The following is a 23859-nucleotide window of genomic DNA, read 5'->3' as shown; positions in this document are numbered from 1 at the left end:
CCCTCAGGTCATGCAAGACTTCTTTAAAGAATGCACCAGAGTTTCTTCAATAAAATGAAAGCCAACACTGATCCACTGACCTGCCGACCAGCAGAAACTCTCCAACCAGGTTTTGTCGTCTCATGGCCATAAGGATGTTTCGTACAGTCATGCCCTCACAGAAACAGGCCACCACTCGAGCTTTGGGCAGATACTTGCGCAGTTTCACCAGCAGACGGTCAAAGTTCTGCTCGCCTGCGTTACTCCAGATCTTATCTGAGTGAGCGATGCAGATGCCTTCTTTTCCCGCCATCTCTTTAAACGCCTCCATTCCACTCTCGCCATAGTTACCTAGAAAACACAGAGAGAACACGAGAAAAGACAGACAGTTGTGAATATTCAAGTTAACACACACGTTTAACAGTTAACACAAGTTACATCGTTATAAACCAGCTATGAGGAGAATCACAACACTACAAACTCTCATTTTTTGTTTTATTTACTCAAGTCAGAAATTGCTAGCAAACATTATCTAAAAAACCTAAGTAACATTTTGTAGAAAAACATAATAATCTTTAATTACAAATGTACAAACATTTTTAAATTAAATAAATGATTCCAGATTCATCTCGGATGTACATTTACTTAATTTTTTAGTAATTATTTGTGAAATAGTTAATAATAAATTAATTAATGTTTTTCTAAGTATACAGACTAACTCAAACCTTAAAAGAATCATATTCATTTTTGTTTCCACTACTACGCCAATCATATTCTCCATAAACACACACAGAACATTGTGTAACAGTATGAGCCTGTGAATCAGTAATGTCAGACTACAGCTGTATGGATTTATTGAAGTCTGCTGAGACAATGTTGACTCTCTTTCAGCATTTCTCCTGCTTTCTCTGAAGGAGAAACTCCAGGATGAAGAAAAGATTCAACAAAACATTGACCACCCACATCCACAGTGCATGCACAGAGCCAGGAAAACTTGAATTAGTCCAACCACAACAGACTGGGTTATTGAACCAATCAGCGCAAAGTGGGTCATTAGACCAAGCACAACAAACCGGGTCCCCGACCAATCACAACAGACTGGGTCATCGGAACAATCACCACAGACTGGGTCACTGGAACAATCACCACAGACTGGGTCACTAGACCAATCACAACACAATGGGTCATCGGACCAATCACCACAGACTGGGTCACTAGACCAATCACAACACACTGGGTCACTGGCCCAACCACCATAGACTCAGTCATTTGGCCATGCACAACAAACTAGATAATCGGACCAATCACAGCAAACTGGGTCATTGGACCAATCACAACAGACTGGGTCATCAGACTAATCAGCGCAAAGTGGGTCATTAGACCAAGCACAACAAACTGGGTCACCCCACCAATCACAACAGACTGGGTCATCAGACCAATCACAACAGACTGGGTCATCAGACCAATCACCACAGACTGGGTCACTAGACCCATCACAGCACACTGGTTCACTGGCCCAAGCACCCCAGACTCAGTCATTTGGCCACGCACAACAAACTAGGTGATCGGACCAATCACAGCAAACTGGGTCATCGGACCAATTACAACAGACTGGGTCATCAGACCAATCACCGCAGACTGGGTTATTAGACCAAGCTCAAAAAACTGAGTCAACGAACTAATCACAACAGACGGGTCATCAGACCAATCACAGCAGAATGGGTCATCGGACCAATCACCACAGACTGGGTCACTAGACCAATCACAGCAAACTGGGTCATCAGACCAATCACAACAGACTCAGTCATTAGGCAAAGCACAACAGACTGGGTCATCAGACCAATCATAGCAGACTGGGTCATTGGACCAATCACCACAGACTGAGTCACTAGACCAATCACAACACACTGGGTCATTGGACCAATCACCACAGACTCATTCATTAGGCCACGCACAACAAACTGGGTGATCGGAACAATCACAGCAGACTGGGTCATCAGACCAATCACAGCAGACTGGGTCATCGGACCAATCACAGCAGACTGGGTCATCGGATCAATAACCACAGACTGGGTCACTAGACCAATCACAACACACTGGGTCATTGGCCCAATCACCACAGATTCAGTCATTAGACCAAGCACAATTAACTGGGTCATCGGACCAATCACAGCAGACTGGGTAATCGGACCAGTTACCGCAGACTGGGTCACTAGACCAGACACAACACATTAGGTCATTGGCCCAATCATCGCAGACTAAATGATTAGACCAAGCACAACAAACTGGGTCAGACCAATCACAAAAAACTGGGTCATCAGCCCAATAACCACAGACTGGGTCATTGGACCAATCACTGCAGATTGGATCATCGAACAAATAGCAAAAGACTGGGTCATCAGACCAATTATACACACTGGGTCATTAGACCAATCACAGCAGTCTTAGTCATTGGATCAATAACCACAGATTTATCATTATTAGCAGATTAATGACAGCAGATTGGGTTATTGGACCAATCACTGCAGACTGGGTCATTAGACCAATCACAACAGACTGGGTGATCAGACAAATAACAACAGACTGGGTGATCGGAGCAATAAGAACACACTGGGTCATGGGAGTAATCACCACAGACTGAATTATCAGACCAATCACTGTAGATTGTGTCATTGGATAAATCACTGGGGGTCATCACTGAACAAGTCATATAGGAGACTTTGATGTCATTCATTGATTTTCCTTCGGCTTAGTCCCTTTATTTATCTGGGGTCGCCACAGAGGAATGAACCGACAACTTATCCAACAAATGGTTTACGCAGCGGATGCCCTTCCAGCTGCAACCCATCACTGGGAAACACCCATACACTAGACTTTGATGTAATTATATTCAAATAAATGCATATTATAAGAAAATGAAAGTGTTTTTTGACCTTGCACGCACATCAGCCTGTTGTTGGAGACCCCCAAAACCAAACCATGACCTTTTATAATCCATAACAGTGGCAGTTTAAATAAAGCCGTAAGTATGTCAGATGAGTGTGAGAGCTCTGAGGATCTGCTCAGGTTCTGATGCGACGGCCCTGGTTGTTGTAGGTACGTGTAAAGTCTTGTAATTAGTCTCACAGTGAGAGTAGCAGACATGAACAGATGGCGCACACACACACACAAACACACGCACACACACAGGTGACATAAACACACAATCACGGTCTGGGCTCATAAAGAGTCTCCAGCCTTCAGTTTCTGTCAGAGATCATTGAACACAGATCATTCATTCTCTCAGTCTCTGAAATCACTCACTACTGAACATTCGATTAAACTAATGATCTCCGCTTTTCAAGGTCTCATTATATCCTCAGCAACATGACAGAACGCTCAATGCTGAGATTAAACAGCTGAAATAATGAGCCACAAGAAAGCAGATCTGCCTAAAATACATAAATAAAAAGCAAACACAAAAAATATGTATAGTTACCTTTAATTTTTCTGGGAGAGAACCATGAGCTCGGAGATTATTGAGCCCAGGGCTCCCACCTGGTCAATTAGCATGTAAGGAGGTTCAAGATCCGGTAGTTTTCAAGAGCTCCCCTGGTAAAGGAGGAAAGGGGGGAGATGGGGTGGATGGGGGGATTCTTCAAAAAAACGAAGATAAGCGAGTAATGCTAGACATGCTATTTATAGTGAGTTTGGAATAATCTAATCGGCATACTAATGATTATGAGACCACCCGCGATCAATCATATCATGTGCTCCTCTGGAAATTAGTTTGTGAAACTTCACTTATAGCCAACACCAAATATTGCACACCGCTAATAGACCCATTTTGATAGCATGTAGCATATCATCTCGTCAAATATGGAATTATACTTAAAAGCACACACGATAATGTAAAGAAATCTCTATTAAACCTCACTGCTGTCTAGGAGATATTACAGACATCTCATTCATGATTTCCCACATGAGCTACAAGTTAGTAAGACTACATTAGACTGCTAAACACTGTCTAATTAATAAAACACACACTCACTTTCACCTCAAAGCGCTGCTCTCGCTCGGCTGGAATGTGGATAAATATTACAGCAGAAAATCGAACGTCTGAGCGTCAAACACACTGAGCTGCCCTTTACAACCAGTGAAGGAATAAATCAGTGTTTGTGTTTGTGTGTGTGTGTTTCTGCAGGTAACAGAGGTGTTACGTGAGAGAGAGTGTTGACATGAGTGTGTTTCTCTGTAATTACCTAAAAGAGATGCTATCAGGACTCTCTTTCTCTCTCTTTTATGAAGCATTTTTCATCTATGAGCCACAGTATAACACAAGAAAAGCAGATATACATCTAGAAAACACTCTTTGAATACAGGGTCAACTAATGTTGTGGCTATTTTGAAAGGGTTATTGAAATCTTGTACTAAGATTGAGTTCACGTATTACAAACTGGTCATAACAAAATGAAATTAAATTAAAGAGAGACAGCACGTGATATGATTGATCGCGGCTGGTCTCTCATTAAATAAGAGCAAATTAAATAAATTAAATAAGATAAAATTAAGTTAAATAAAGATAAAATTAATTAAATAAGATAAAAGTAGATAAAGATAAGACAAAGTAAAGTAAAATAAAATAAAGATAAAATTTAGATACAATTAAAATTAAATAAGGTAAAATTACATTTAAAAAGATTAAATTAAATTAAATTAAATTTAGATACAATTAAAATTAAATAAGGTAAAATTACATTTAAAAAGATTAAATTAAATTAAATTAAATTAAATTTAGATACAATTAAAATGAAATAAGGTAAATTTACATTTAAAAAGATTAAATTAAATTAAATTAAATTAAATTAAATTAAATTAAATTAATTAAATTAAATTAAATTCAATTAAATTCAATTCAATTCAATTCAATTCAATTCAATTCAATTTAGATACAATTAAAATTAATTAAGGTAAATTTACATTTAAAAAGATCAAATTAAATTAAATTTAATTCAATTCAATTCAATTTAGATACAAATAAAATTAAATAAGATAAAATTACATTTAAAAAGACCAAATTAATTAAATTAAATTAAATTAAATTAAATTAAATTAAATTAAATTCAATTCAATTCAATTCAATTCAATTCAATTAATTTAATTTAAATTCAATTCAATTCAATTCAATTTAGATACAATTAAAATTAATTAAGGTAAAATTACATTTAAAAAGATCAAATTCAATTAAATTATATTAAATCAAATTAAATATTAATTTTTTTTATTTCCCAGTGATGGGTTGCAGCTGGAAGGGCATCCGCTTGCTAAAACAAATGCTGGATAAGTTTGCGGTTCATTCCGCTGTGGCGACCCTAGATTAATAAAGGGACTAAGCTGAAAAGAAAATGAATGAATGAATGAATTAAAATTTTTATTTAAATTTATTTATTTTTATTAAATTAAATTAAATTACATGTATATAATTTTTTTACACAATTTTAAATGGTTTTTATATGTACTAATTCGTCTATTTGCAAACTCCTTCGATTCGATTAATAACAGCACATTTTGCAACTAGATTATCCTGAAAAGATATAGACTCATATAGACTCATATAGTTGTAAAATTCCAATGAATACTAATGCTCAGAGATCAGACTTTGGTACATGTTGGTACATTTTATTTCGGCTAGAATAAAAGCAGTTTAAAAAAAATGTAAAAACAATTTAAGGTCAATATTATTAGCCCCTTTAAGCTCTATTTTTTTCTAATGTCTGCAGAACAAACCATCATTATACAATAACCTGCCTAATTAACCTAATGAACCCAGTTAAGCCTTTAAATGTCACTTTAAGCTGTATAGAAGTGTCTTGAAAAATATCTGGTCTAATATTATTTACTGTCATCATGGCAAAGATAAAATAAATCAGTTATTAGAAATGAGTTATTAAAACTATTATGTTTAGAAATGTGCTGAAAAAAAATCTTCTCTCGGTTAAACTCAAATAAATAAAGAGAAAAAAATAAAACTGAAAAAAATAAACAGGGGGACCAAAAGGGGGCTATTAATTCTGACATAATATATATATAGTGAAATTACAGTATTATTTACTGTCAAAAGTAATGCCGTTACAGTAATCCATTACTAGTAACGCGTTACGGTCTAACACTTTTAACTAGTAACTATAAATAATAACTCTTTAAAGGAACGTGACCAACAGATTGGGTCAATTTGCGTATAGAAGGTAACAAGATCCCCATGAGTCAATGCTGTAAATATGACATTAAAAGTAAAATGAACAGTTTTCAGTGCGTGAAACCTCCGCTGACATCATAAGTGGAGTTCAGGAGGAGAAAATAAAGAGCTGCAGAGAAATAAACTACAGGCTTTTCAAAGTATAAACGTCCTAAAAGCCGCCCAGCAGCTCATGTTTAACAGACGGATGCAGTTATCAGCCAAAGGTCTTTCTCAACCCATTACATTACTGTGAAGTATATGCACTAAATCAAGCGCGGTTTCCAATGATAAAAATCCCCCGCCGCGACACACCGTCTGAAAAATGTCCCGCGGTGATATCATCTCAAATCCATCTCTTAAAATGCATTTCCCCCTCAGCTTTACGCTCCCAATATCATTTTCATGATTTACCCTCGTACTACATCACAATCCTACAAGCGCTGGTGTGTGTTTGTGTGAATTCGGCGCTGATGTCTACACACACACACACACAGAGAGACGAGCAGATGGCACATACATGTCCATCTCCACAGGAAACACACACACATACAGCAATGGAGAATCACTGGGTTACTGTATGAGCGTGTGATTATGCTAATGAGATTCAGATTCAGAGAATTGAGCTGAATTACATCATCACCTACTCTGCTCTAATCTATTGGCTGGCTTGAGTGATTGAGTGCTTGACTTTGATAGGCTGAAGTGCATGACTGTGATTGGCTGAAGTGCATGAATGTGATTGGCTGAAGTGCATGATTGACTTAAGTGCGTGATTGTGATTGGCTGAAGTGTATGACGGTAATTGGCTGAAGTGCATGATTGTGATTGGCTGAAGTGCATGATTGTGATTGGCTGAAGTGCTTGACTGTGATAGGCTGAAGTGCATGATTGACTGAAGTGCGTGATTGTGATTGGCTGAAGTGTATGACGGTAATTGGCTGAAGTGCATGATTGTGATTGGCTGAAGTGCTTGACTGTGATTGGCTGAAGTGCATGATTGTGATTGGCTGAAATGCATGACTGTTATTGGCTGAAGTGTATGATTGGCTGAAGTGCTTGACTGTGATTGGCTGAAGTGCATGACTGTGATTGGCTGAAATGCATGACTGTTATTGGCTAAAGTGCTTGACTGTGATTGGCTGAAGTGCATGATTGTGATTGGCTGAAATGCATGACTGTTATTGGCTGAAGTGTATGATTGGCTGAAGTGCTTGACTGTGATTGGCTAAAGTGCTTGACTGTGATTGGCTAAAGTTTGATGACTGTGATTGGTTGAATTGTATGACTGGCTGGAGTGCATGACTGTGATTGACTGAAGTGCATGACAGTGATTGGCTGAAGTGCTTGACTATGATAGGCTGAAGTGCATGACAGTGATTGGCTGAAGTGCTTGACTATGATAGGCTGAAGTGCATGACAGTGATTGGCTGAAGTGCTTGACTATGATAGGCTGAAGTGCATGACAGTGATTGGCTGAAGTGCTTGACTATGATAGGCTGAAGTGCATGACAGTGATTGGCTGAAGTGCATGACTGTGATTGGCTAAAGCGCATGAGTGTGATTGGTTGAATTTTATGACTGGCTGGAGTGCATGACTATGATTGGCTGAAGTGCTTGACTGTGATTAGCTGAAGTGCATGACTGTGACTGGCTGAAGTGCATGACTGTGATTGGCTGAAGTGCATGACTGTGATTGGCTGAAGTGCATGACTGGATGGAGTGCATGACTATGATTGGCTGAAGTGCATGACTGTGATTGGCTGAAGTGCATGACTGTGATTGGCTGAAGTGCATGACTGGATGGAGTGCATGACTGTGATTGGTTGAAGTGCATGACTGCGATTGGCTGAAGTGCATGACTGTGATTGGCTGAAGTGCATGACTGTGATTGGCTGAAGTGCATGACTGCGATTGGCTGAAGTGCATGACTGTGATTGGCTGAAGTGCATGACTGTGATTGGCTGAAGTGCATGACTGGATGGAGTGCATGACTGTGATTGGTTGAAGTGCATGACTGCGATTGGCTGAAGTGCATGACTGTCATTGGCTGAAGTGCATGATTGTGATTGGTTGAAGTGCATGACTGCGATTGGTTGAAGTGCATGACTGCGATTGGTTGAAGTGCATGACTGCGATTGGCTGAAGTGCATGACTGCGATTGGCTGAAGTGCATGACTGTCATTGGCTGAAGCGCATGACTGTGATTGGTTGAATTGTATGACTGGCTGGAGTGCATGAATGTGATTGGTTGAAGTGCTTGACTGTGATTGGCTAAAGTTTCATAACTGTGATTGGTTAAATTGTATGATTGGCTGAAGTGCATGACTGTGATTGGCTAAAGTTTGATGACTGTGATTGGTTGAATTGTATGACTGGCTGGAGTGCATGTCTATGATTGGCTGAAGTGCATGACAGTGATTGGCTGAAGTGCATGACTATGATTGGCTGAAGTGCATGACCGTGATTGGCTGAAGTGCATGACTGTGATTAGCTGAAGTGCGTGATTATGAATGGCTGAAGTGCATGACTGTGATTGGCTGAAGTGCTTGACTGTGATTGGCTAAAGTTTGATGACTGTGATTGGTTGAATTGTATGACTGGCTGGAGTGCATGACTGTGATTGACTGAAGTGCATGACAGTGATTGGCTGAAGTGCTTGACTATGATAGGCTGAAGTGCATGACAGTGATTGGCTGAAGTGCTTGACTATGATAGGCTGAAGTGCATGACAGTGATTGGCTGAAGTGCTTGACTATGATAGGCTGAAGTGCATGACAGTGATTGGCTGAAGGGCTTGACTATGATAGGCTGAAGTGCATGACAGTGATTGGCTGAAGTGCATGACTGTGATTGGCTAAAGCGCATGAGTGTGATTGGTTGAATTTTATGACTGGCTGGAGTGCATGACTATGATTGGCTGAAGTGCTTGACTGTGATTGGCTGAAGTGCATGACTGTGATTGGCTGAAGTGCATGACTGGATGGAGTGCATGACTATGATTGGCTGAAGTGCATGACTGTGATTGGCTGAAGTGCATGACTGTGATTGGCTGAAGTGCATGACTGGATGGAGTGCATGACTGTGATTGGTTGAAGTGCATGACTGCGATTGGCTGAAGTGCATGACTGTGATTGGCTGAAGTGCATGACTGTGATTGGTTGAATTGTATGACTGGCTGGAGTGCATGAATGTGATTGGTTGAAGTGCTTGACTGTGATTGGCTAAAGTTTCATAACTGTGATTGGTTGAATTGTATGATTGGCTGAAGTGCTTGACTGTGATTGGCTAAAGTTTGATGACTGTGATTGGTTGAATTGTATGACTGGCTGGAGTGCATGTCTATGATTGGCTGAAGTGCATGACAGTGATTGGCTGAAGTGCATGACTATGATTGGCTGAAGTGCATGTCTATGATTGGCTGAAGTGCATGACCGTGATTGGCTGAAGTGCATGACTGTGATTAGCTGAAGTGCTTGACTGTGATTGGCTGAAGTTCATGATTGGTTGAATTGTATGACTGGCTGGAGTGCATGACTGTAATTGGTTGAAGTGCGTGACAGTGATTGGCTAAAGTGCTTGACTATGATTGGCTAAAGTGCATGACTGATCGGCTGAAATGAATGATTGTTATTGGCTGAGGTGCACAACATTTATTGGCTGAAGTGCATGACTGTAATTGGCTAAAGTGCATGATTGGCTGAAGTGCATGACTGTGATGATTGCAGCATACATCCCACCTACTGTATTGCTTTTATAAAACCGTTAGCCCACCACATTATATAAATATAATAGACAAAAATATAATCAATACATGTAATAGTATTTATAGTTTGCTCACAAAAAGATACACACAACCACAAAAAAAACATATACAGACACACACACAACAAACTCTCACTAATACAAACACACAAATGCACGCACACACACGCACGCACACACACGCACACACACACACGATTCACTCTCATCTGTTCTTGTCTTCAATTAAAGGCATGATTATTTAACAGCACTGAAAAGCTTTTCTTTCATCATCGTGACTCAATAGTGACTCTCCATCACCGCTTTGATTAATTTCCCCTGGATTTCCATACAAAAGTGACCTCGTTCATCTTATCTGACCACTGAACCACAGTTAAAAAGGCATGAAAGCGATGGAGAGCAAGACTGGGCAGGTTTCCAGTTCATCGTCAATGGGTATAACTCAGGTCAATGCTAAACCTGACAGAAACTTAGACTCACTTCAAACCAAATAAGAAGCATCTTGATTGGCTGACAGTTTGATCTGCGCCTATTATTCTGATTTGGTGTGACATTTAGACAGCTCGGCTTAATTGGTGTGGCAAATACACAGAGAAGACATGTCCTTATGTGTGTGGAAATTAATTAGATGACTAGAAGTTCACCCAAAACTTACATCCTGTCATCATTTACTCTCTTCATGTTGTTAGAAATGTGTATTATTTTCTTATTTAATAATATATGTATTCATAATATAGTTTACAAATGAACACTCGATGGCGTTGGCTGTTGGTTCAAATTACTTACAGATGAAGTCAGAATTATTAGCCCCCTGAATTATTCTCAGACTGGTTTCTTGAACATGACAATGAGTTCACTGTACTCAGATGGCCTCCACAGTCACTAGAACTCAATCCAATAAAGCACCTTTGGGATGTGGTGGAAAGTGAGATTTGCATCATGGATGTGCAGTCGACAAATCTGCAGCAACTGTGTGATGCTATCATGCCAATATGGAGCAAAATCTCTGAGGAATATTTCCAGTACCTTGTTGAATCTATGCCACAAAGGATTAAGGCAGTTCTGAAGGCAAAAGGGGGTCCGACCCGGTACTAGTAAGGTGTACCTAATAAAGTGGCCGGTGAGTGTATATACAGACATATGAAAAGATGAAATAAACAGCTTTTATTCAAAGTTCAACATAAATGGCAATAACCAAAAAGCAAATGTCATTTTTTTTAAAGGTTGAGGCATTTATTTTCTTCTGTAAATGTGTATAACTATATTTTATTATCAGTTTTCGTACTAATTTCAGTAATATTATTGAATAACACACACATGTTTACATGATTTATGTACAATACTGTTTGTAAAGTAATATTTTCTGTCTTTTAATGAATATATAATTTTAGAGACTTTAGTTTCAGCTCCTTTTAGGAGTTTTTAGCTCATAAACTCTTAAAACAGTTTGATTTAGCGCAAAATTATGCACAGAAACAAATGTAAAAGTAAACAAAAGTGGCTATAATTAACATAAAAACATATGGTGTCATGATTAATTCTTTACAGTTTACAGTTTAAAGCTTTTTTCTTTGTTTGTTTGTTTTTTATTTACAGTTTAAGTCAGAATTATTTGCTCTCCTGTGAATCTTTTTCAAATATTTCCCACGTGATGTTTACCAGAGCAAGGAATTTATCACAGTATGTCCTATAATAGTTTTTCTTCTGGAGAAAATCTTATTTGTTTTTATTTTGGCTAGAATAAAAACAGTTTTTTTTTTAAAAACCATTTTAAGGTCAATATTATTATCCAGAACAAACCACTGCTATACAATGACTTGTCTAATTACCCTAACTTAACCTACATAACCTAGTTAAACCTTTAAATGTCACTTTAAGCTAAATACTAGTATCTTGAAAAATATCTAGCCCAATATTACGTACTGTCATGTAGGCTTGTGCCGGTATTCGGTAATGCGATAAATCACGGTAATGAATATGCACGATATTGTTATCGCGGGCACTTCAAAATACCGTGAAAAATAATAGATCCGAATTTATATTCTTAGAACGCGCCTTAGCTTATCTTCCATCAACCGCTTGAAGAAACACTGCGTATATGCTGCGCAGAACTGATGCGCACTCTGATGTAAACAATCCCCACATGTAGAAGCCCTGTGTGCCGCCACTGCCACCGCACTATAATCCTCACACGCAGGGGCGGACTTGCCATCTGGCAGACCGGGCACTTTCCCGGTGGGCCGACGTACTTTTTGAGTGCAAAGATAAGCTAATATATTAATTTATGTAACCACATACACTGATTCTGCACATTGACTGATTGCTAACCTTTATCGTTTAAATTTATTGTACGTTATACTGTTATAATGGCCATTATTGGTTATTAAAACTGATATTCTGCAAAAGAGACAGTGTAAACCAAATATCAAAATTAAACAAATTTGACTTATATTATGTTTTCATTGTTTAGATAGTGAAACAGCAAGCAGGATGAGGTGAAAGGTTAAAATGTAACACTGTTCCCTTTGAAGATTTACCCATGCATTAGCAGGCAGTTTTTGTTATGTTTATTATTGAATATAGGCTGAGTGAATAGTGTATTGAATAAGCTAAATTGGCTGTAGTGTATGAGTGTGTGTGAATGAGTGTGTATGGGTGATTTCCAATATTGGGTTGTGGCTGGAAAGGCATCTGCTGCATAAAACATGCTGGAATAGTTGGCAGTTCATTCCACGATTGCTGATCGAAGACGGTTTCCCTTTGCACATTCACTTTGATATAATTGCTCAAGTTTACTTTTATATTGTGTATTGTTTTATTAATATTTATTTGTATTTAAATGTTTGAAGTACTTTTAGTTAATTAAAAAGTTATTAAAGTTACTAAGTTGACGAAACTGAAGTTTTTTGTGTTTTTTTTTACCTGTTTCTCTAGTAAAATTACAATATTGTGATAATACCTTATACCATGATAAAAGCTCAATCAATTAATCGCAGCATGAAAATGTGATACCGGCACATGCCTACTGTCATGGCAAAGATAAAATCAATCAGTTATTAGAAATGAGTTATTAAAACTATTATGATTAGAAATGTGTTGAAAACATCTTCTCTCCATTAAAACAGAAATATTAAAATATAAAAGAATTCAAATTTAACAGGAAGGCTAATAATTCTGACTTCCACTGTACGTATGTGCTAAAGTGCTGTCGTTTTAATACGGTATTTAGCTTTCCGTTCTCTCTAGTTTTTCCTTGAGATGTATTCAGACATTGAGTCTGGCCGTCTGAGGGCCATTTCTCTGAAAATGTTTGCTGTAAATGATTTTCTGTCCTCTTGCGCTCTTGAGTTACTAACCGCTTCCTGTAAAAGTGCTGAGGACAGCAGCTGGGTGCAAAGACTCAATCCTGTCTAATGCAAAACACAAGACTGTATAAAAACAACACAGCGTTTCAATCTAGTATACTGTACACAACCTCAGGCAAAGCTTCACAGCAACCCACAGACCCGAAATAATGTTACCTTTTGATATGGAAATAATACTATATTCAGTTACATAAACAATACTACAGAATATACAATGTGCAGTTGAACACGGTGGCTCAGTGGTTAGCACTGTCGCCTCACAGCAAGAAGGTTGCTGGTTTGAGTCCCGGCTGGGTCAGTTGGCATTACAGTGTGGAGTTTGCATGTTCTCCCGTGTTGGCGTGGGTTTCCTCCGAGTGCTCTGGTCTCTCTCGCAGTCCAAACACATGAGCTTTAGGGGAATTGAATAACTGAAGCCGTAGTGTATGAGTGAGTGTATGAACGCGAGAGGGTAAGGGTGTTTCCCAGTACTGGGTTGCATCTCGAAGGCCATCTGCTCTGTAAAACATTTGCTGGATAAGTTGGCGGTTCATTCCACTGTGGCAACCCCTGATGACTAAAGGGACTAAGCCGAAGGAAAATGAAAGAATGAATGTTTTCCCCATTTTAGTCCTTTCTTAATTTATTAAATAAAACCATAGTACACAATGCAGAATAAAAAAATACAGCTTGTAAACTATTACAGTTCCCATAAAAATACACATCATGATCAATTTGTGTTGCAACAACATGAAGGAATTAAGTTAACCCATTCATTTTTACAAATATAAGTGGACTGAACCTAAAACAATTAAGTCGTCCCCACAAAAACTGAAGAATTGTGTTGTTTTCACTCATTTTACACAAGTAGTTTAAAGTAAATAACTAAAATAAATACTTTAATGTAGGCTACAATTAAACCAACACATTTTTAAATGTAATAGTTATAATTAGTATCTTTTGTATTTGCCATGATGCAAATTACCATAAGGTGCAACTCTACAGTGCATTTCAGAGGCCAAAAAGGATTTACAAAGTGACTTTTGAATTGATCTCTATTAGAAATTGTGAGAGACGGCAATTAAATCACCACGAGTTCGTCTAAAAAATCATTTACATGCGAGTCGTAAGAGAAAAACCCCAACATTTTAGATTTGGATGGCTAAAAAGCTCAAAACTAGCACATGTAAATGACAGAGAAATCCCTTACATCCCCCTGAGAATCAATTACCATCCGAATACGGCTCATGAAATTCTGTAAACTGATTTAAGGGTTTCCATTCTGAGCCAAAAGTCAAATTCCCAGACTTTCAATAGCTAAAAAGAGCTGAATTTCCATGACCCATACACCTTATTTTTCACGTGGCCATTGTAACGTGTCAAGACTTATGCCACGCAAAACAATCTATACAATGTACTTGTGCTCATATAATAGCAATAAAGATAATTTTCTTGAAATTTATTTAACAATTTCTATACTGTATCTTTAAAGCTACAACCACAGCTTCCAGTATTTCAACCCTAAACCATCTTACAAATTTTTTACAGTGCACTTGAGAAATAATTACAGTCTAAATAAGGTTTATGGTAAATCCTAGAGAAAACCCCAAATTCTGGATTTGGATGGCATTCAAGATGAAAAGCAACCAGACCTATGAATATACTCTTCTGTTTGTAAAGGCTAAATACAAATAAAAAGTGAACATTAAAGGGCACCTATGGTGAAAAATCTACTTTTCAAGCTGTTTGGACAGACATATGTGTAGGTAGAGTGTATAGAGCGTCATATTAGGGTGATATAAGCACACCCAGTGCTTTTTTTTTTCAATTTAACAACAATTTAACATAAAAACGGTGGACCAATTGGAGCGGTTTTCAGATCGACCGCAACTTGAAGTGCGGTCCCCCCGCCCACCAATATTGATTGACAGGCGCGTCATCATATCCTCAGTTTGTTGATTCACGTCCGCCATTTTCTGTGTGTGAGTCAAAGTGATGTCACCAAAGAAACACCCTTGCTCTATTTTTAGATGTAAGGCTCATTGGGCTCAACACAAGATTTACATTCACCACATGATCGCTTAAATCTAATTATTGTTTGTTACTTGTTTGTTTGTATTGTTTGTTGTTTGTTTGTAGGTAGGTTTGCAAACGTGTACTTTTTATTTCGTCTGCCTTAAACTTCAGCCGCTTGCATTTCTGGCGGTCACAGAAGCTCCCTGTGATCTTAACTAGGTGCAGCTTGAAAGTGCGAGCGCGTTGCTTCATGTGTGCGTCCCTCCATTGGAAATAAAATAACGAACTTGCCTGCAGGTCGCACACCAGAAACGCCGCTCAGCGTTGCGCCACACAGCTCCATGCATTCTAAACATAGGTTTCTATCAGGGAACACACAACGGCGCTTCAAGTCAGCGCCGCCCAGCCATGATTTGGGACACTTCATGTTTCTGCCGCGCCACAGAGCGCCATCTGAATAGTTTCATTTTTTATAACATCCAAATTTGCGTGTCTGAGTGTGCCGTGTCGCGGCTCTGGTGCCTCAGTCAAAGTTAATTCAGTGTGCATGGTTATTATTCTCGGTGAACAAGCTCGGAACTTGAAACTAATACACAGTTGGCTGTAAAACTATACAAAGAGACAAATGATTTTGTACTCTCTGCTTGGTCTGTGTACGACTCATACATGTACGGCTGAATGCTGGTCTTCTCACTCATGTTGCTTCTCTCTGTCTCCCTGTCTGCTGCTAAACACAGAGCGGGAGCTCTTGGCTCCGCCCCCTTGTTACGTTGGGCGGGAAGTCGAAACTAATTTTCATGTGAAGCAACACACCCCTAAAACGGCTGCCTGTGGACACGCCCCCAACATGACACATTATAACACATAATAAAACAATCTGAATTGTGTTTTGAACTGAACCTAAACTGGCACACTCAGAAGAATAATATTACTAATAATAATAATATTAAATCTTTAAAAAGGGGTAAATTATGTGCCCTTTAATTCGTTTGTACTTGTTTATTTAAAAAAAACGTTGTAAGAGCCTGGAGGTATTATAGACTTCGCAAATTGAGTTTGTAGACATTTGTAGGTACAGACATCTATTGTGTGCGTTCTTGGCAGTTTTTTCCTGTCTTTTTAATATTGTCCATATCGATATCGGAATTATATTGTATCGACCGATATTTAAGAAATATATCGTGATATAAATTTTTGCCATTTTGTCCAGCCCTATGTCATATCTGCCAACATTCAGATCATAAAATCCATGAGATTTTATCTGGGGGTGAGCGTGAAGTGAAGAGTAGGGGCGCGTGCTTGCGAAGTGAAGTGCAGGGGGGGTTTGGAGCAGGTTAAGTGAAGAGCGAGAGAGCGGGTATGAAGATGGTTGCACGTTGGGTTTGGTGCGCATGGGGACTGAACCAAAAAGGGGGTGGGGGGTTAGGAGTGGAATTCTGGGAGATTTCCGGGAGACAGAACAACACGGGAGATGGGCGGGAGATGGGTCTGAAATACGGGAGACTCTTGGGAAAGTTGCCAGGTATGCCTATGTTCAGGTGTGTTTGATTAGTGTTGGAGCTAAAGTCTGCAGGACACTGGCCCTCCAGGACCGAGTTTGCCCACCCCTGCTATAAACTGATTTCTACATTAGGAAATCAGCATGTTCGGTAAATCAAACCCGAAGGTTTCCATCCAGAATCTCTGCAAACATGTGTATGCACTTGCCACAATTTAGTATGGGGTGAAAGAAATTACTCATGGCTGAAATGAGTGTTGGCTTGAGAAGGATTGGGTCTGGACCCCGACAGGGCGGATCATGAACTCTGTATAGAGATCAGAATAGATGTTTTGAGTGAATGTCACAGCACATCAGCGGTGTCAGGAGGACAGTCAACAGCCCTCAGCGGATCACACATTCACAAACGCATCCCATCAGGCCATCCCTGATCCCTTCTGGAGTTTTAGAGGAGTAATCTTCGACTAAACAGATCTGAGTGTGCTTTCAACAACGTGAAATCCAAACTGACCTAATTTGCCGTCTTTAATAAACGTCTCAGCTCATGTTGGTGGTGATTCATTTCCCCCAAATAAAAACTCCCAAAAATTGCTTTTGTGAAAATGTAATAAGTTTCTCTCGCCTCGTTTCTGCTGATGTAATCAAGGCCACACAGGGGAGAAAATAAGACAACTAGATTTCCCCACGCAAAACCTTCAGTCACAACACTGGGTAAAAAACCATTACTATGCAGTTGCTAAGGTGTTTTGTGCGGTTGCCAGGGTGTTGCTACTCAGTTGCCAGGGTGTTCTGTGTGGTTGCCATTTATGCGCTTGCAAGGGTGTTGCTTTGCAGTTGCTAAGGTGTTATGTGGGGTTGCTAGGGTGTTGCTACACAGTTGTTAGGGGGGTTCTGTGTGGTTGTCATGTGCCTGCAAGTGTGTTGCTATGCAGTTGCCAAGGTTTTCTGTGTGTTCTGTCCAAGGTGTTCTGTCAGGTTGCTAGGGTGTTGCTTCACAGAAGTTAGGGTGTTCTGTCAGGTTGCTACGGTGTTGCTTCACAGAAGTTAGTGTGTTCTGTGTGGTTGCCATATATGTGCCTGCAGGGGGTGTTGCTATGCAGTTGCCAAGGTTTTCTGTGTGGTTGCAAATGTGTTGCTACTCAGTTGCTAGGGTGTTCTGTGAGGTTGTGAAGGTGTTGCTGCGCAGTTGCTAAGGTGTTTTGTGAGGATGTGAGAGAGTTGCTCTGCAGTTGCTAAGGTGCTTTGTGCAGTTGTGAGGGTGTTGCTGTGCAGTTTCCAAGGTGTTCTGTGTGGTTGCCTGGGGGGTGCTTCTCGGTTGCTAGGGTTGTCTGTGTGGTTACCATCTATGTGCCTGCAAGGGTGTTGCTATGCAGTTGCTAAGGTGTTTTACGTGGTTGCTTATGTGTTGCTACTCAGTTGCTAGGGTGTTCTGTGAGGTTGTGCGGGTGTTGCTGTGCAGTTGCCAAGGTGTTCTGTGTGGTTGCCAGGGTGTTGCTTCTCAGTTGTTAGGGTGGTCTGTGTGTTTACTATCTATGTGGCTGCAAGGGTGTTGCTATGCGGTTGCTAAGGTGTTCTACGTGGTTGCTAATGTGTTGCTACTCAGTTGCTAGGGTGTTCTGTGAGGTTGTGCGGATGTTGCTGTGTAGTTTCCAAGGTGTTCTGTGTGGTTGCCAGGGTGTTGCTTCTCAGTTGCTAGGGGGGTCTGTGTGGTTGCCATTTATGTGTCTGCAAGGGTGTTGCTATGCAGTTGCTAAGATGTTCTATATGGTTGCTAATGTGTTGCTACTTAGTTGCTGAGGTGTTCTGTGAGGTTGTGAGGGCGTTGCTATGCAAATGTTAAGGTGTACTGTGTGGTTGCCAGGGTGTTGCTACTCAGTTGCTAAGGTGTTATTTGGGGTTGCCAGGATTTTTCAACACAGAAGTAAGGGTGTAATGTGTGGTTGCTATCTTTGTGCCATCAAGGGTGTTGCTATGCAGTTGCTAAGGTGTTCTGTGTGGTTACCAGGGTGTTGCTACTCAGTTGTTAGGGTGTTCTGTGTGGTTGCCATCTATGTGCCCGCAGGGGTCTTGCTCTGCAGGGGCTAAGGTGTTTTGTGCGTATGTAAGGGTGTTGCTGTGCAGTTGCTAAGGTGTTTTGTGTGGTTTTAAAGGTGTTGCTGTGCAGTTTGCTAAAGTGTTCTGTGTGGTTGCCAGGGTGTTGCTACTCAGTTGCTAGGGTGTTCTGTGTGGTTGCCATTTATGTGTGTGCAAGGCTGTTGCTATGCAGTTGCTAAAGTGTTCTGTGTGGTTGCCAGGGTGTTGCTACTCAGTTGCTAAGATGTTATGTGGGGATGCCAGGATGTTGCTACACAGTTGCTAGGGTGTTCTGTGTGGTTGCCAACTATGTGCCTGCAAGGGTGTTGCTATGCAGTTGCAAAAGTGTTCTGTCTAAATGCAAGGGTGTTGTTTTGCAATTGCTAAGGTGTTCTGTGGGGTTGCTAGGGTGTTACAACAGTTATTAGGGTGTTCTGTGTGGTTGCCAACTATGTGCCTGCAAGGGTGTTGCTATGCAGTTGCTAAGGTGTTCTGTGGGGTTGCTAGGGTGTTGCTACACAATTGTTAAGGTGTTATGTGAATGAGTGTGTATGGGTGTTTCCCAGTACTGGGTTGCAGCTGGAAAGGCATCCACTGCGTAAAACATATGCTGGATAAGTTGGCGGTTCATTCCGCTGTGGCGACCCCTGATTAATAAAGGGACTAAGCTGAAAAGAAAATGAATGATTGAAACTATGTTGTAGTTGCCAGGCAATTGTTACGCAGTTGATAATGTATTTTGTGTGGTTGCCAGGGCGTCACCATGTGGTTTCTTGGGTGTTCTGTTGCCATGCAGTTAGTAAGGATCTGTGAGATTGCCAGGGATGATGCTAGGTGGATGCTTTCTGGGCCAAATCCCAAGTCTCTATGAACTGCATCAAAATATAAATGTGTCAGGTTATTCTTCATGCTATGCACCCGACCAAACGACACATTAGATAAAGGATTCAAATATATTTCTTAAGACGAAAAGAAAATGTTCTGTGCCTTGGATATTAATGCACAGCCAGACGATCATGTGCAAAACATCACACACTGAGGATCCAGCCGTCATCTGTCCATTAACAAAACAACAAATGCAGATAAAACAAAGCTGCATTTACACTAGACAGGCTGAAAGACTCCACTCCCGTTTGCTAAAATGAAAGCTAGTGGCAAAAACAGGCAGCAGATGGTAACAGATCCATGACCCCTGGAGATGTTTTTAAGTGTCTCCACGGTTTCATGTAAAACACTTGCTAAGAAACACACCACAGACTCACAACCCCTCACATAAGGACCATCAGATTAACCCCCTGCCCAAATTCAGACTACTTTCATGTGCAGGTCACTGCCATTGGCCTGATGAACAGACAGTGACCAGTGAGAGACGGCCAGAAATAAATCCTATTGGCATTTTACACTCACACACACATACACTAGTACAGCTATCTTTATGGGGACTTTCCAAGTACTGTATATTCCCTCCCTCCACCCCTAAACACAACCCTCAGAGGACACAGTCTGCCCTTTTACATCCTCAAAATACATCACTGTGTGATTTATGAGCAGATTACTGATTGGGACCATTAAAAATGTCCCCACAAGGTCAAGAGAACCAGTGTGTGTGTCCGATCTAGCAACAACCGTAACTGGAAGAGGCCGGGCAGGGACCACTTGTACTTTTGGGGGGCACACTTTAACATACATCACAAAGTACTTAAACAATTATTCAAAGTTTTTTTTTCATGCATCACTCTGCAGTCTTCATAAACAAGATAATTAAATAACTTAAACTCAAGATAATCTTCCTTGTTAATTTATTTGACAAGTAACTTTGTATTGGTGTAGGAGAACACATATCTAACATTCAAGTACATCAAGGCACATTGTTGCACCTGTAAACTTTAACAGACAGGCCTACAGTTGAAGTCGATTATTTTGCCCTCCCGTTCATTTAAAATAATGTTTCCCAAGTGATTAACAAACCAAGAAAATTTTCACAGTGTTTCCTATAAAAAATAATTCTTCTGGAGTCATAATAAGTCGTATTTCTTATTGTTTATATCTTGAATAAAAGCAGTTTCTAATTAAAATAAAAAAAATTTAAGGTCAGTATTATTAGCATCCTTTTTGATATACACAACAAATCAGTTACACAATAATTTGACTAATTATTCCAACTTTCCTAGTCAACATAACCTAATTAAGTCTTTAAATTACACTTTAATCTGAATCAAAGACTATAGAATACTTACAGGGACTTTGTCTGAATACAACTGTCCTGCAAAATAACTAGTCAAATATTATGCACTGACTGTCACCATGGGGAAGATAAAAAGTAGATATTAGAAATTAGTTAAACTATTAGGTTTAAAAATGTGTTGTAAATAAATCATGTGTTTTAGACTCGTGCTTTATGTCATGACGGAAATCAAAAATGAATTGAAGGATTCGGATTTCTGCCTTCCAATCCGTCTCATCATGGATCAAAGTTCATCCTTTTCTCATCATCCTGTTCCTCATTACTTTTTTATTAAATATTATTATTAGATTTTTTAGATGAGTATTTAACTTTGAAATGATTTAAACTAATGAATAAGTTAACACACTGCTCTATGTAAGAATGTTCAGTGCATTTGCCTGTCTCTGTGTAACTTTTTCAGGAGCCACCAAACTAAGTCAGAGGTCACAGAGACCTCGAGTGGAACTGAAGAGCTGAGGACTGGAACTGTTCCTATTGTTATTTCTATGAGTTACTATCGAAAATGTCTAAAGTGATTTTGCTATTTTTCCGGTTAATTCTTTTAAAGTGATTCTACTTTTTATTCGAGATAGACTTTGTGTAGTAAGGATATTATAACTGCCTGAATGCAGATTATACTGGTTTTTAACCAGTTTTGATAAAGACGGCTGAGAGTACACTCAGCCTTGGATAAGAAACAAATTATACTTTAAAGGGCACCTATGGTAAAAAATCTACTTTTCAAGCTGTTTGGACAGACATATGTACATGTATGGTGTATAGACCGTCATATTGGAGTGATATAAACACACCCAGTGCTTTTTTTTTTTTCAATTTAACAACATAAAAATGGTGGACCAATTGGAGCGGTTTTCAGATCGACCGCAACTTTACGTAGGAGAGCGGTCCCCCCGCCCACCAAAATTGATTGACAGGCGCGTCATCATATCCTCAGTTTGTTGATTCACGTCCGCCATTTTCAGCGTGAGTCGAAGCGATATCACTAAAGGAACACCCTAGCTCTATTTTTAGATGCAAGGCTCATTGGGCTCAACACAAGAGCAATATTCTCCACATTATCGCTCTAATCGGAATTATTGGTTGTATCTTTAGGTAGGTTTGCAAACAAGTGTACTTCTCATTAAGTCTACCTTATACTTCAGCCGTTTGCATTTCTCGCGATCCCAGAAGCTCCCTGTGATCTTAACTAGCATGCGTTTTAGAATTCTAAACATAGGTTTCTATCAGGGTACACTCAAGTCGGCGGCTGGGCGCCGCGGACCACTGCAGACTTGAAGCGCCGTTGTGTGTACCCTGATAGAAACCTATGTTTAGAATTCAAAAATGCGTGGCGCAACGATTCGGGACACTTCATGTTTCTGCCGCGCCACAGAGAGTGTCTGGTGTGCCGTGTCGCGGTCAATGTTAATTCAGTGTGCGTGGTTATTAGTTTCTGTGTACAAGCTCTGCACTTGAAACTAGCACACAGTTGGCTGTAAAACTGTACAAAGACACAAATGATTTTGTACTCTCTGCTTGGTCTGTGTCCGAGCCGTACATGTACGACTGAATGCGGATCCTCTCACTCCTGCTCCTCAAACGCTGAGTGGGTGAGCTCATGGCCCCGCCCTCTTGTTACGTTGGGCGGGAAGCCGAAACTAATTTACATGTGAAGCAACACACCCATAAATCAGCGAGCTGTGGACACGCCCCCAACATGACACTTTTTAACACATTATAATAAAAAAAATCTGAATTGTGTTTTAAACTGAACCTAAACTGGTACACTCAGAAGAACCATAATATTAATATTAAATCATAAAAAAGAGGTAAACTGTGTGCCCTTTAAGTGTGTGTGTGTGCTATTTGATTGTGGATCCATTTCACAGCTCTGGAGTCAGCTCTAAACAGTCTATTGGATGTCTGACGTTTATGCTTGAGATATTGTTCAGAATTGTACGCACGCACCCTTACGTGGAAATTTTTCTAGTCTATCTGTGTTTTAACCAATCAGGTTAGAACACCTATATGTGTGACGCAGTTAATGACCTTGTGTGAGAGTTTAATTGTTATTGATTTGTGATTGTAAGCAGAGCGGCCTAGGAACTCATTGTGAGCGTTGAAGCTGGCTTCTGCTGATGAAACTGCAAACTATCTTCAGTAAACTTCATTTATTTATTTGAATCTCTGACTCCGGCTCTTCTTCATCTGACAGGCTGCTCATTCTTTGGGTTAAACTGTATACCATCTCTACAATATGAAGGCAAAACTAAACGAGTGGAATCTGACTTTTACATAAGCGTGACTGAAAACGTAAATTGATTAACGTCTTACATCTGTTCTCCGGTACTTGCCGACTGTTTGTAAATTCAAGACTGCATTTCCTAATGTAAATTTCTGATTAATAATGGCCTCTGCAGAGCCGAGGACTTCCTCTATTACTGTAAAAGTGTTAACTCACTATTGAAAACAGAAGTCTTGTATCATCAACAGTGGACATTTTGATAGTGCTTCACAACATGAACATGACTGAAGTTGAATCTTATTACCTGCGTCAATTTGGGGGTTAAATTCTGACGAATGTGGGGAACAGTCCAGTCTGTTGACAATATCGGAGGACAATGTGGACCTTTTCTTTTGAATGATGTGAGCTGGGAGTGCAACGCAATCTCACAGCAATTCGTAACTTTTTGATTTAGTGGCTACGGACAACAACGTTTAGGCAGGTTAAGGCAGGTTTGTTGCT

At 39.7% G+C, this 23859-nt stretch overlaps 1 protein-coding gene across 2 annotated transcripts in view; it reads right to left on the bottom strand.

Moving 5' to 3' along the window:
- grm5b (glutamate receptor, metabotropic 5b) overlaps positions 1-23859 on the bottom strand; it is a 131703-nt gene that overhangs the window by 91113 nt on the left and 16731 nt on the right. For both annotated transcript variants that reach the window (XM_056473428.1, XM_056473429.1), the window contains exon 2: positions 81-330. In XM_056473428.1, the coding sequence (XP_056329403.1) occupies positions 81-330 (250 nt within the window). The remainder of the gene's footprint in view (positions 1-80; positions 331-23859) is intronic.

Source organism: Danio aesculapii, chromosome 15 (genome assembly GCF_903798145.1).
Source record: "Danio aesculapii chromosome 15, fDanAes4.1, whole genome shotgun sequence".
NCBI lineage: Eukaryota > Metazoa > Chordata > Actinopteri > Cypriniformes > Danionidae > Danio > Danio aesculapii.
The sequence above is the reverse complement of the archived record's forward strand: the minus strand, read 5'-3'. Positions and strand labels throughout refer to the sequence as shown.